This window comes from Mus caroli, unplaced genomic scaffold, assembly GCF_978045245.1.
Source record: "Mus caroli unplaced genomic scaffold, Mus_caroli_1 scaffold_4, whole genome shotgun sequence".
Taxonomy (NCBI): domain Eukaryota; kingdom Metazoa; phylum Chordata; class Mammalia; order Rodentia; family Muridae; genus Mus; species Mus caroli.
The window spans coordinates 153,845,747-153,858,947 of record NW_028227259.1 but is presented as its reverse complement, the minus strand read 5'-3'; the positions used below and the strand labels follow the sequence as shown (position 1 = coordinate 153,858,947).

At 43.2% G+C, this 13,201-nt stretch overlaps 1 protein-coding gene across 1 annotated transcript in view; it reads right to left on the bottom strand.

Annotated features, from left to right (window-relative positions):
• B3glct (beta 3-glucosyltransferase) overlaps positions 1-13,201 on the bottom strand; it is an 84,443-nt gene that overhangs the window by 28,376 nt on the left and 42,866 nt on the right. Inside the window, exons 5-8 of the mRNA XM_021163494.3 lie at positions 8,207-8,283; positions 6,891-7,002; positions 3,680-3,816; positions 905-968 (exon numbers count right to left, since the gene is read on the bottom strand). Coding sequence (XP_021019153.1) covers positions 905-968; positions 3,680-3,816; positions 6,891-7,002; positions 8,207-8,283 — 390 coding nt within the window. The remainder of the gene's footprint in view (positions 1-904; positions 969-3,679; positions 3,817-6,890; positions 7,003-8,206; positions 8,284-13,201) is intronic.

The window sequence follows — 13,201 nt, the reverse complement described above, 5'->3', positions numbered from 1 at the left end:
CTGTTCCAGGGATCTGATGCCCCCTTCTGGACACTGTGGTTACTGCACATACACGGCACACATGCATACACATAGACAAACACTCATACACAGTGAAAGAAAAAGAAACCAATCCTTAGCTTCTAGAGAGGGTGCAGGCAGAGAACACTCATCCTCCTGGGGGGTGTGGTTGGGGCTGACCACTAGGAATTTGACCGTCTAGTAAGTATATGGACAACACAAAACGGACTTGTTTTTTGGTTGTTTTTTTGTTTTGGTTTTTTTCTTTTTTTTTTTTTTTTTTTTTGCAGTTACTGAGGGGAGGAAAAGGTATAGGAGAAATGGGGGTGGGGAGGAGGGCAAATATGGGAAGATTAGGAAGTGAGTATGATCAGGGTGCATGATGTGAGAGTCTCAAAAAATCAATTAAAATTTCATTTTGAGCCAGGCGGTGGTGGCACACTCCTTTAATCCCAGCACTTGGGAGGCAGAGGCAGGCGGATTCCTGAGTTCAAGACCAGCCTGGTCTACAAAGTGATTTCCGGGACAGCCAGGCTATACAGAGAAACCCTGTCTCGAAAAAACAAGCAAAAAATTCATTTTGGCGTGCTTTTAAACATTCATCTCTGGCCCATCTACCTACCTAAAAAGGCGAAGACTCACGAACCACGAGATTCAACCTTCCCCTACCCCCAATCCTTCCCCACCTTCTGCGGTGAAATTACCTCAGTGGGGAAAACAAGAGGGGGTGTGGGGAAAGGCACTATTATGGGATGTAAAATATAAGACGCAATTTCTGCATCAAAATACATAACTATTTCTTCTTTGGTACAGAGGCAGTAGCAACAGTCATGACTGTCCTAGCAACCACTGAGCTCAACTTGGTGACTCCTGGGTCCCTGAGACCTAATCAATCGTGACCTACCTCGTGCTTTAAATCAATTGTGAAGTCGGACTTCAGCGCCTCACTCTTTAATCTTTTGGCAAGCCTGGAAAACAGAAACATTCCTTTGTTTGTTTGCTTGTTTGTTTTCAGAGCGAAAGAACTGTCAAACAAGAAAAACAGATTCATGAAAATTTCTAATAGCTGAACAAAATACAAATTTTAAGATAAAAGCATGTGGCTTGGGTAAAAAATACCAGTTTTCTCTCGGCTTAATTAAAAAAAAAACAAAAAAAAAAAAAAGATTCTCCCATGGTTCCTTTCTTACCCTGAATAAAGCCCCTCATTCCTACATGGTCTGGGAGGCTCTGCATTTCTCCAGCATCTGTCTTAAGCCCCACGCATGCACGCACGCACGCACGCACGCACGCACGCACGCACGCACGCACGCACACACGCACGCCCCGCCCAACCTCTAGTTGGGTTCTCTACACCCAACTTTCACGGAGCAACCCTTTCATTTTCAAGGCTAAGCTGAAGAACCTTCCCTAGAAAGCTGCTCTTCGCTGGATGATCCTCAAGTGTGAGGATACCACGTCAAAGGAAAAAGAGTCTTCCCTTTGGCATAGTTAGACCAAAAGCAAACCTAAATGAATCCCCTACCCCTCCTCCTGTGCCTTCTGTCTGTCTCTAACAAAGGGCTTACTCAACATTTACTCAACATTGTGTAGGAGAAGGAATGGAGGACGTCTTGTCTTGACCAATTTTTAAAATTCTTATTTATTTGATGTATACGGACAGTTTGCCTGCATGTATGTCTGAGTCACTTGCATGCAGTGTCCACGGAGGCCAGGAGAGGGCGCTGAATCCCTCGGGCCTGGAGTCACGCATGGTTATGAAATGCCTTGTGGGTGGTGGGAACCAAAACAGGATCCTCTGGAAGAGAGAGGCCAGTGCTCTTAACTGCTGAGCCATCTCTCCAGTCCCTTAGTCAAATTTTTCTGTATAACCTGGAACTGTTCTGGAACTCACTTTGTAGACCAGGCTGGCCTCGAACTCAGAAATCCACCTGCCTCTGCCTCCCAAGTGCTGGGACTAAAGGCGTGCGCCACCACACCTGGCTTCTTGTGGGACTCTTAATGGTGGGAGCAGAAGCTGTCTCTGACTCTGTTGCCTACCTTTGGGACCCTTTCCCCCTACTGGGCTACCCTGTGTTGCCTTAATAAGAGAGGAGGCGCTTAGTCTTACTGCAACTTGATAGGCCATGGCTGGTGAGAAATGGGGGGACGGGGATGGGGAGGAGGGCTGGGAGGACAAGATGGAGAAGAAACTGCAGTTCGGTGTTTTATTTTAAAATTTAAACACCATAATAAAAATAAACTTTACATATAAAAATTAATAATTACGTCCTGTAATAATTCCAAAACGCTTAGAAGAAAGGAGTTTAGATGCTCTTACCATAAATGATAATCTTGTTTGAGAAAAGGACTGTGCATTCCCTGATCTATACATTTCTTTGTACTTCAAGTGTGCGAGCACTGGTGTGCATAGATGTGAGCACACTGTATGCCTGCAGTGAGGGCCCGCAGAGGCCACAGGTGACATTGGCTCCCCAGGAACTGGAGTTACAGGTGGTTGTGAGCCTCCACGTGGGTGCTGGGAATCAAACCTGGATCCTCCGCAAGAGCAGCCAGTGCTCTGGACCTTCAAGCTATCTCCCCAGCCTCTCTATACCCTGACTGAACCAGTGCGCAGCCTCTACATGTACTGAAACACTGTGTGGTACCCACTAGCATGGATAATGTTGCATGCCACTTAGAAACCAAACTAAATTTAATTTATAAAGCTCTACCTGAAAAAGTGAAACGTAAAAACATAAAAACTAAGCCTTTAGGCCCAGGCTTGAGAATGTGACCTTTGTGACTCAATGCTCCAAGGCATGCTAATCATAAAACAGTGACATTCCTCCACCCACCCGCTTCCTGGGTTCAGGGAGTGTTTGTTCAAAAAGGACCACCCTGACTATTCATGGAACCCGCTATGCAAATGTGCTTAGGGGCTCATAGAAACTGTCTTGAGAAATAACCCAGCAAAATTACCAGGTATTCCTTGTGACTCTTGTGACCTTGCACTTCCTCGTGACTCTTAACTGGAATTTTTGGTATTTTCCAACAACGCCCTCCCCACCCCCTTGAGTTGTGGTTTCTTCCTTTAAATACCCCTTTACCCAGCTACTCAGGGCCCTCTACCCCTGCGCCCAAGAGCACTCTTGAAATAAAAGTCCTCTTGCTGTTTATATCAAGATCGTTTCTCCTGAATGATTTGGGGTGTCACCTCTCCTCAGTCAGAACGTGGGGGAGTCCTCACGTTGTGGGTCTTTCATACCTACACACTCCTTACAGCTATGTAGGGCCCAGCTGCAGTTCTACACACAGGACAGACACCATTGCCCAGAGAGTTTTCAGCAGCGGGCCTGAGCCCGGCCCAAGCTACATCTGCATATTCATTTCCTTAATTAGCATCCTCTCCAAACCCACCCCCCGAGAGTCACATGATTCCTCCAAGTTTTCTGCCCCTTTGGTCCTCTCCCTCAGTCTCATGACTTATTAGTCACTTCATTTTGCCAGAAACTCCTAGGAAGTAGAAAGAGGGGAATGGTCTGTCTGAGGGGCTTTGTAAGGGACCCTGCCTCCTCTCCTGTCTGGCTCTCTGTCCCTTTTCCCAGTCCTTCAGACCACCTCGGAGAACCCATGAGCCATCCGTTTCCAAAGTCGGTGAAATAACACACACTCCACAAAGCGTCTACTGAACCCTTACTTGTTCACCAGCGGGATGCTAAGGGCCCAGCCAGCAGCAAAGTCAGGATATTTAAAGACTGTTGGGTTCTCAGAGAAGGCGTAATGGTGGATGATCGTCGATTCTTCGTCATACAGTGCTTTTCCTAAAAACCATTCCTGTTAAATAAAGAGATAAAACGTAATTCTGGAAAAGCCACTTGATTGTAAGGCAAAGTTGTAGCAGCAGAATTAGCCAACTAAATATCTTGGGAGATGAAGTTAAACATGAGTTATGTTTCTGTAGAATCTAAATGAAAATATAATTAACGCAAGTATGATAATAAATCTATCACATTCTTTATAGTTAAGAAGCAACTCAAGATCAGATCATTGGTGTGAACAAAATACTAGCATCATTATACCATAAATATAAGAATTGTTCTTTATTTTAAATTGTGTTATTATTTAGATTGTGTGTGTGTAAGAGGACAGTTGTGGGTCCTAGCATTCAAACACAGTCAGGTTTGGCTACAGGTGTCTTTACCCCTTTCTCCAGCCTGAGAGGTATTTTTTATAGAATATTCCACATAAGAATATTAAGGCAAAGGAAACCACAGAGTTTCTTATAAAAGACTTATTTATATTTTCTGTGAATAAGGTTTTTGTCTGCATGTCTGTCTATGCACCACATGTGTGTAATGGCCAGAAGAGGGCATCGGATCTCCTGAAATTGGAGTAAATGGCCTGTAAGCCATCATGGGGGTGCATGGGGTTCAAGCATGGGTCTTTTGTAAGAGCAGCCAGTGCTCTTAACCCCTGAGCCATCTCTCCAGCTCCAACCACAGAGGTTTAAAATAAACCTTTGAGAATTTCCTTCCAGAGTTATATTCATCCACTCATTCATTTATTCATTCATTCCCTCCATACTTATCAAGAGCCTACGACGATCAGGGATGCAGCTTGTACAATTGAAGGGGGATAGAAAGAAAAGGAGGCACAGCAACGGACCAGAGGGTGGGGGATGGGGGTGGGCGGAGCCTGCCCTGGAAAGAGAGAGAAACAACAAAGACAAACAACAGCGGTGAAATAATATCAAGAACCTCACTTTGGGGGAGAGGGGGAAATTTTGAGGAAGAACAGTGAATGCAGTTAAGGGACTAAAATCATCAATGATGAGCAAGTCCCACATGTCTGGCACACAGTAGGTGCAGGGAACCTGATAGGAAAAAAGGCAAATGGACCAGGTCGGGCTTCTCATACTAGAGGAATGCTGTCTGTGTTCAACGTGCAATGAAAAGCATCCACAGCCAACCACAACAGGACGGCCTGGCTCAGACCTCCACAGGCACTAAGAAAAGGCAAACACAAGAAAAACTCACACGGCCGCTGGAGGTGTCAGGAGGGAACGGAAGAGCTGATCCCAGACCCGGAAGCCCTATTCTTCTAACCTCCCCATCCCTTCTCAAAGAGCTTTCCCCACCGGAACCTTCCGTGCCAACACTCTTTGACGCAAAACATATCATATTTTATCTCCTAATTACAGTGTCCAGCTATTATAAAGTACATAGGACTGCCTATTCATATTTTTATTGAGGTCATAAACTATTTTAAGGAAGGACTCAATGGAGACTCTGGAAAGAATCATACCTCTTCCTTCAGAATGAATGGCTTTCTTAGTAGCTCCGTGGAAAGAACAACAATAAGATAGATGTAATTGGAAAAATAACCAATGATATTCCACAAGGACTACTCATAACTAGCACTGTGCCTCATTGCTTTTAAAAATAAATCAAAGTTAATATGCCTTATCAGCTATTCAGATGTTAAAGGCATACTATGGGGTGGAAAAGCTCAAAGAAGATATAGGAGATTTATAGAAACCAGCTAAGGAGGCGTGTGAATTAAGATCAACTGCTTCAATAACTGTTACATTTATACATTTAAAACACTGAACGAGGACCTAAGATTGCATTGGCACAGACGCCTGGAAGACCGTGAGGAGGCCAGTATCAGAATCAAAATGCCCAGTCAGTTCCCAGTGCATGGCACAGTTATTTATTTCAGTGTGCCTTCTTTGTGTCAGCATTGACCTTCTTTTTCTCCTAAGATTTCAAACAGTAGAGGAGGGGGGGGAGCCCCGCTGGTTTGAACTGACCTCAACATTATGTAATCTGTATTCCGTCATGCTACCTTCAAAAGAAATAAAACATCTTAGATTTTATTTTCTCCATACAACAGAGTTCAGAAAGGGAAGGCGCACACATCTCCTTTCGCCTCCGATCTGAACTTGCTTCTCATGAACTCCCTTTGAACTTCTCCATCTATCAATCATCCTGATTTCATTAAAGAGTCTCCATGAGTCACCATCTCCCCTGCAGAATTAGAACCACGGGTAATGAGGCGATGGTCTCCGGGTGAAGCGGACACTGGGAAAGGGGCCGCAACCCCAACATTCGAAAGGATGATAAGATTTAGGGGTCTCCCACAAGTCAGAAGGAAATACAAAAGCCTCAAAACGCAGCAACAACACAGGCCATAGCTGGGGCTGGCACCGGCTGGGAGGAATGCGGTAACCACGTTTGTATCCCTTCTCCTACCTAATGGGCTTCCCATCCAGTTACATCTGTGGCTTCTCAGAAATCAACGGAAAGAAGCCACAACAGATGCTTCAACACTCAACACCCACCAAAACCACTGGGGTTTATTACACTGGTGGACCGTGCTGTTTGCAAAGCGGTCTGTTGACGAGTGTTGGCCAGCTCTTATTTCTACACCAACACACATGGCCTGTATTCCACAGACATAGTTACACACACATACATACAAGCATGCAAAACATCCCTACATGTAAGATAAAATAAAACATAAATAAATAAAAACACTTCTGTGTGTTGTATATGTGCCCTTTTCTGATAAGGAAAACAGCCAATTTAATTTTATTCCTGTAGAAAATTGGTCTACGATTCTACAAAGGCACTGCTGCTGCTGCTGTTGTTGTTGTTGTTTGCTGCTGCTGCTGCTGCTGTTACTGCCTTTGCTATGGTTTTCACTTCTTTACATTGTCAACACAAATAAATACACTTTTTTTCACAGAGAATGGTTTATGTTCTCTGTAGGCTGTAAACCGCAGAGAATTTCACCACAACACTTTCCAAGATCAAGCTATTATTTCAAATATTTCTTAATGGAAATCCCATTTTCTCTGAATCATTGTCCCTCAAGTCAAAGCCAGGTTTTGAAGTCATACACACCTTAGATGGGTCATATCGTCTGAGTGTCTCTAGGAGTCCGGGGACTTGTATTCTCGTCTCTTCTTCACAGAAGAAAATCCATGCTGAATTCTTGCTGTATGTTACAGAAAAGCTGATGGGAAGAAATGGGTTATGGCATATGGATTCACAGTACATATTCTATATAAGACAGGAGAGGAGTTTGCAGTAAGGTTTAAGCCAGCATCTAGGAGATGGTGGATGTTAAGCTTAAGGCAAGGTGTCTGCTGTGTGCACTCCACATACTCTCACTATGTATCTCAGCTCGACTGAGAAGAAATACAGGGACTACCAGTCTCTAGATGGTGAGAGTTCTCATAATTCCTTCTTCTCATAGTAACAACAGTTTAGAAGAACAATTTCAAGTGTAAGTTTGGAGCATTTGGTCATTTAAGAAAGAAACACACTAGGCTGGAGAGATGGCTCAGTGGTTAAGAGCACTGACTGCTCTGCCAAAGGTCCTAAGTTCAAATCCCAGCAACCACATGCTGGTTCACAACCATCCATAATGAGATCTGACACCTTCTTCTGTGGTATGTCTGAGGACATCTACAGTTTACTTACATATAATAATAAATAAATCTTTGGGCTGGAGGGAGCAGGGGCTGGAGCAAGTGGGGCCCAGAGCGAGCAGAGGTCCTGAGTTCAATTTCCAGCAATCACATGATGGCTCACAACCATCTGTACAGCTACAGTATACTCATATATATATATAATAAATAAATATTTTTAAAAGAAAGGAAGAGAGAAAGAGAGAGAGAGAGAAAGAGAGAGAGAGAGAAAGAGAGAAAGAGAGAAAGAGAGAAAGCGAGAGAGAAAGAGAGAAAGAGAGAAAGAAAGAAAGACACCTAAAAATAGAAAACTTTGGGGTTGGAAAGGTAGCTTAGAGGACTGACTGGTCTTGTAGAGGACCTGGGTTCAATTCCCAGCACCCACATCACAGCTCACAGCCATCTGTAACTCCAGTTCCAGGGGATCCAATGCCCTCTTCTGGCCTCTGCGTGTACTGCATGCAGGTAGTGCACATATACATAAGCAGGCAAACACTCATACCCATAAACTAAAATAAATCATTTTTTTAAAAGAAAGTAAGCAAAAACTAATTATAAGTAAGAACCAGTCATGGAAAAAAAATCTAGTTCATACAGTAATCACAAAACATAAAACTCAAGTGTAATCCATTTACCATCTCAGGAAACATACAACTCCTTAATAGTCTGAAAAACCTTCCTAAGAAGTACAAGAGTGTAGGGGCCCAAATGCCAATGATTGACATGGTTGGTGTTAAAGGTACCTACTGCGGTAACAAGGGAAGGATGGTCCAAGCACCTTCCTGCTTTGCCAACTGATGGAGAAGGAGGACTCTAGGGAGATCCTGAAAACATGATGACCAAAGAGGAAAAGTCAGAATAGCCTCCAAAAAATGCAAAGAGGCACTGTTGTCTGATGCACATCAGTGAGCTATCTACCCATCCTTGGCTCTGCTGTGTTTCCCAGGGTGCCCCGAGGCCACTGCACTGAAGTTTCTCAGCGGAACTCAACTAACTCCCACCCCCCTACCCCTACCCCCAACCCCACCCCTACCCCACAAATGCCCAAGGCCAATATGAGGAGTTAATTGGAGATTTACAAATGTAATCAGGGAGGGAAGACCCTGGGGTTGCTTATCAGGAATAACTCAGAGGCACAAACAAAACTTGTACACAATTGTAAGCATAACGTGGTCTCTGAAACCCTGTTGTCTAAACAATGTCCATTCTGTGAGCCAAATCTTTGTTCAAAGCACCCAGAAATATCTGTGAAGGTATTTTGCACCATAGAAACTACACCCTAAGTCTAGATCCTAGAAATATCATCCATAACTACTCAAATAATGGGAATGGCTTCCTGAAAGGCCTACCAATGGATAAACACGGAAGGAACCAAAAGAGCCTTAAAATAAAGTACCGTGGGACTGGAGAGATGGCTCAGCAGTTAAGAGCACTGACTGCTCTTCCGAAGGTCCTGAGTTCAAATCCCAGCAACCACATGGTGGCTCACAACCCATCCTTAATGAGATCTGACGCCCTCTTCTGGTGCGTCTGAAGACAGCTACAGTGTACTTACATATAATAAATAAAAAAATCTTTAAAGAAATAAAAATAAATAAAGCACCGTGGCTACAGAAATACACAGGAATACAGACAAGCACAGTGATCTCAAGGCTGCACATATCAGCTTGAAATCACTCTGCTATTTTGCTGTATTTCAAGTCGTTGGGAGAGCCAAAAGTCAGAATTTCACATCTCACATGTTTGACCCTTTTTCCTATAACAGACATTATTGTGTCTCCTATTGTGTCTTAGCTGGGAAAATGAATTCATAGTGGTTGCTAACAAAGAATTTAAGAATGAATTCTGAACATCTGAGATGCTACGAGGGCAGCCACACTTACCACATCACCAACACACACTGCATTTGAGATACATGGTCCCCAAATAATTTCAATTCCACACTACTATTCCAGTCTATTCACATTTATCATTGACTATAGGTGGGTTTTAACACAAACTGCCTCCTCTGGATATCAAATTCCCTTCATTTCCTTCTTCTATGTGGTATTTGTTCCAATTTTTATGTACAAATTTGTAAATCAATAGTTAGATCAGACAAACAATGTGACATGCTCAGAATAAAGCCAGCCCAAAGGCGAATTAAGTTATCTAAGATAATCAATAATCCAGGGCCTCTCTACTGTTGCTGCTGAATTATGTTACAAATTCTCATCCCCTTTTAAAATTTGTAATGCATACACATAAGCATATATATTCAGGAATGATTATATAAGAGCAAAATCATGTATAAAAATGATTTTAATATTTTCATAATACAGAAATGATTATATTTGCATGTTAATGTGAATTAAGAAGATGTATAGCAAATACTGTTAAAATCTTGAGACAGTAAGCAAGGGCAAATGAGTCATCACGTAGCTGTTAAAATCATGATAAAGAGTACTATCCCAGTGGAAACTGGTCTGATCCCTATGATAAAGCTAAGACTGAATCAACCAGAAAGTGACCAAGTTCGTTTTGCAGTGTCATAATGATGAGCTGCCTGCTTCCAAAGGCCTTCAGTAAAGTTACAATAGGATGATATTGTTTATTGTCTTTCTTTTAAATTGCAGTGTGTCTTCCTTCCCTTTTCTTTTTCTTTTTTAAAGATTTTATTTTATTTATTTTATTTACACTGTAGCTATCTTCTGACGGCACTGGAACCCATGACAGGTGGTTGTGAGCCATCATGTGGTTGCTGGGACTTGAACTTGGGACCTCTGGAAGAGCAGTCAGTGCTGTTAATCACTAAGTCGGCTCTCCAGCCCATGTCTTCTGTTTCTATTGCTATTTTAAGATGATGACCAAAGCAACTTATAAAAGAAAATTCTTTATTTGTGTTTATGCTACTCAGTACATATGTCTATTGGTTCAACCCCATTCCTGGTTCCAACTTCTATCTTTGTTGCTTTTCTATTATGATTAGACATTATTACCAGCTGGGTGGTGGTGGCACACGCCTTTAATCCCAGCACTTGGGAGGCAGAGGCAGGCAGATTTCTGAGTTCGAGGCCAGCCTGGTTTACAAAGTGAGTTCCAGGACAGCCAGGGGTACACAGAAAAACCCTGTCTCGAAAAACAAAACACAACCAAACAAGACATTATTACCAAGGTTACTTGTAGAATAGAGTATTTATTTGGGGCTTACTAGTATCAGAGGGTCCACAACAACCATGGTGGGGAGCATGGCAAGGGGCATGCAAGCCTGACAATGTGGCAGTAGTTTAAGTTCACATCTTGAGACAAAACCACAGGGCAGAAAGTGCTTACTGGGAATGGAGTGGGCTTTTGAATCCTCAAAGCCACCCTTGGTGACAAACCCACAAGCCTGCTAATCCTTGCCTAACAGTTCCACCAACTGGGGACCAAGGATTCTCACATCTGAGCCTCTGGGGGTCATTTTCATTCGAACCAACACAAGAGGAGTCGAATGCTCCACAAATTTTCACTTGTGAATCCGTATTCCACATCACATGTTTGACATCAACGGGTACCACCAGGCTTCCGTGCCAACAGCAAGAACACTTTGCTGGTAGAGCCTAGACAACCAGCTTATGAATGACTTCTACCACAATACAAATACAAGAAGAGTTTAGTCGGCACAAAGAAAGAAGTCAAATCATCTTCTGAAATAGATTCTGTGGACTAACAGGAGGCCAAACCTATTCCTGGCTTCACTGTGTTTTGTTCACTGAATTGTTTGGCATGTTTCCTATCTGCTTCTACTGTGACTATAAGAAGGGCCAGGTCGCTGTCTTTGTTTCGTGCCTCTGTATATCTTAAGTATTTAATAAACATGTATCTTGTTGATTACAGTTTCCTAAATGTATGCTCAAAAATGGCAAGCAGGTTCCAGCTGCTACACTCAGAAACCTCGTCTTCACTGATGGTAGAGCAAGCCAAGTTCATTTTAATTATAGAGAAATATTAGTCTAGTCTAGCCAAAATGCCTAAGAGGTTTTATTCTTATCTCACGATCAGGTGTATGCCACGTCTACATTATTAAAAGTTGCAACAGGGGCTAGTGAGAGGGTTCAGTGGGTAAAGGTGATTGCTGCTGAAGCCTGGAGACCAGAGTTCAAGACCCAGAGCCCACATAAAGGTAGAAGGAAAGAACCAACTACACCCACACATACACACACACACACACACACACACACACACACACACTGCAGGCACAGTTATACTAAATTAAATGAATTGTTTTAAAAGGCCACGATAAGATATTCTATAAAATTATTTATGTTTAATCCATCACTATAAGATTTAGACTGCCTTTAAAGGTGCTATGTCACCAGCTCTATGACACCTTTACACAAAAACAAATCTTGGGGGTTTGTGGTTGCTGCTACTTTTAAAGCTTTTTGTTGTTACTTTGTTTCGTTTTGAGACAGGGTTTCTTTGTGTAGCCTTGACTATCCTGGGACTTGTTCTGTAGACCAGGCTGGCTTCCAATGCACAGAGATCCACCTGCCTCTGCCTCCTAAACATGTGCACCACCACTACCTTGTAAAACAAATGTTTTTTAATAAGCTGTTGGAAAGAGGGCTTTTTTTTTTATCCTAGCCAGAGATGCTACTGAGGGGAGGACTGGTCCTCTCACCTAGGAGAACGAAAGCCCTGGATTTGTTCCTCATCACTGAAAAGTAAAATTTTAAAAAGAAAGAGGAAGCCGGGCGTCGTGGCGCACGCCTTTAATCCCAGCACTCGGGAGGCAGAGGCAGGCGGATTTCTGAGTTCGAGGCCAGCCTGGTCTACAAAGTGAGTTCCAGGACAGCCAGGGCTATACAGAGAAACCCTGTCTCGAAAAAAACAAAACAAAAAAAAAAACAAAAAACAAAAAAAAAAGTGGAAAAAAATATTAAAAAACAAACAAACAAAACAAAACAAAAAACAAACAAACAAAAAAAAACAAAGAGAGACTCTGGGAAAATGGCTCAGTGGATCGGTGTGCTCACCAAGCTTGAACCTGAGCTTGATCTGCAGAACACTTATAAAAGCCCAGCACGGCTGGGCACGCCTTTCCTCAACAATGCGGAGAGCAGAGACAAGAGGACCACGAGGACCACCGGAGGTGGCTGCCTAGTAAGCTCCAGGTTCAGTGGGAGACCCTGTCTTCAAGGAGTAAAACAGTGCAAGAGGGCCGGTACCTCACAACCTCCTCAGGCCTACAGAGGTGTGTGTATCCATAAATGAGCCCACATGCACACACACCCACAAGCACGCACGTGCACACACGCACGCACACACACACACACACACACACACACACACACACACACACACACAGAAGATCCATTGTTGACAGCCATTGGTGACTCATGCCTGCAATCCTAGCTCACAAAAAGTTGGAGGCAGAAGGATTGCTACCAATTCAAGCCTGGGGTACACAGTGAGTACCAAGCCTATGAGAAGATAGGAGGGGAAGGAAAAGGAAGAAGAACAGGAGAAAGAGGAACAGGAGGAAGAGGAAGAGGAAGAGGAGGGAGGGAAAGAGAATTTCCAAATACAAAATCAAAAAGAAAAGGAAAATGCTGTATTGTCTTTACCGAGGGATATTCTGAGGACTGTAGAGGCTCTCCCACAATCTACAGATACCTGGCCCCCAGCCACGCTGCTGTTTCAAATCTAAAAGGCGACATGCAAATGTGTGCAGATGGGGAGAGAGGGCTACAACAGAAGCATAAAGGGATTAGAAAT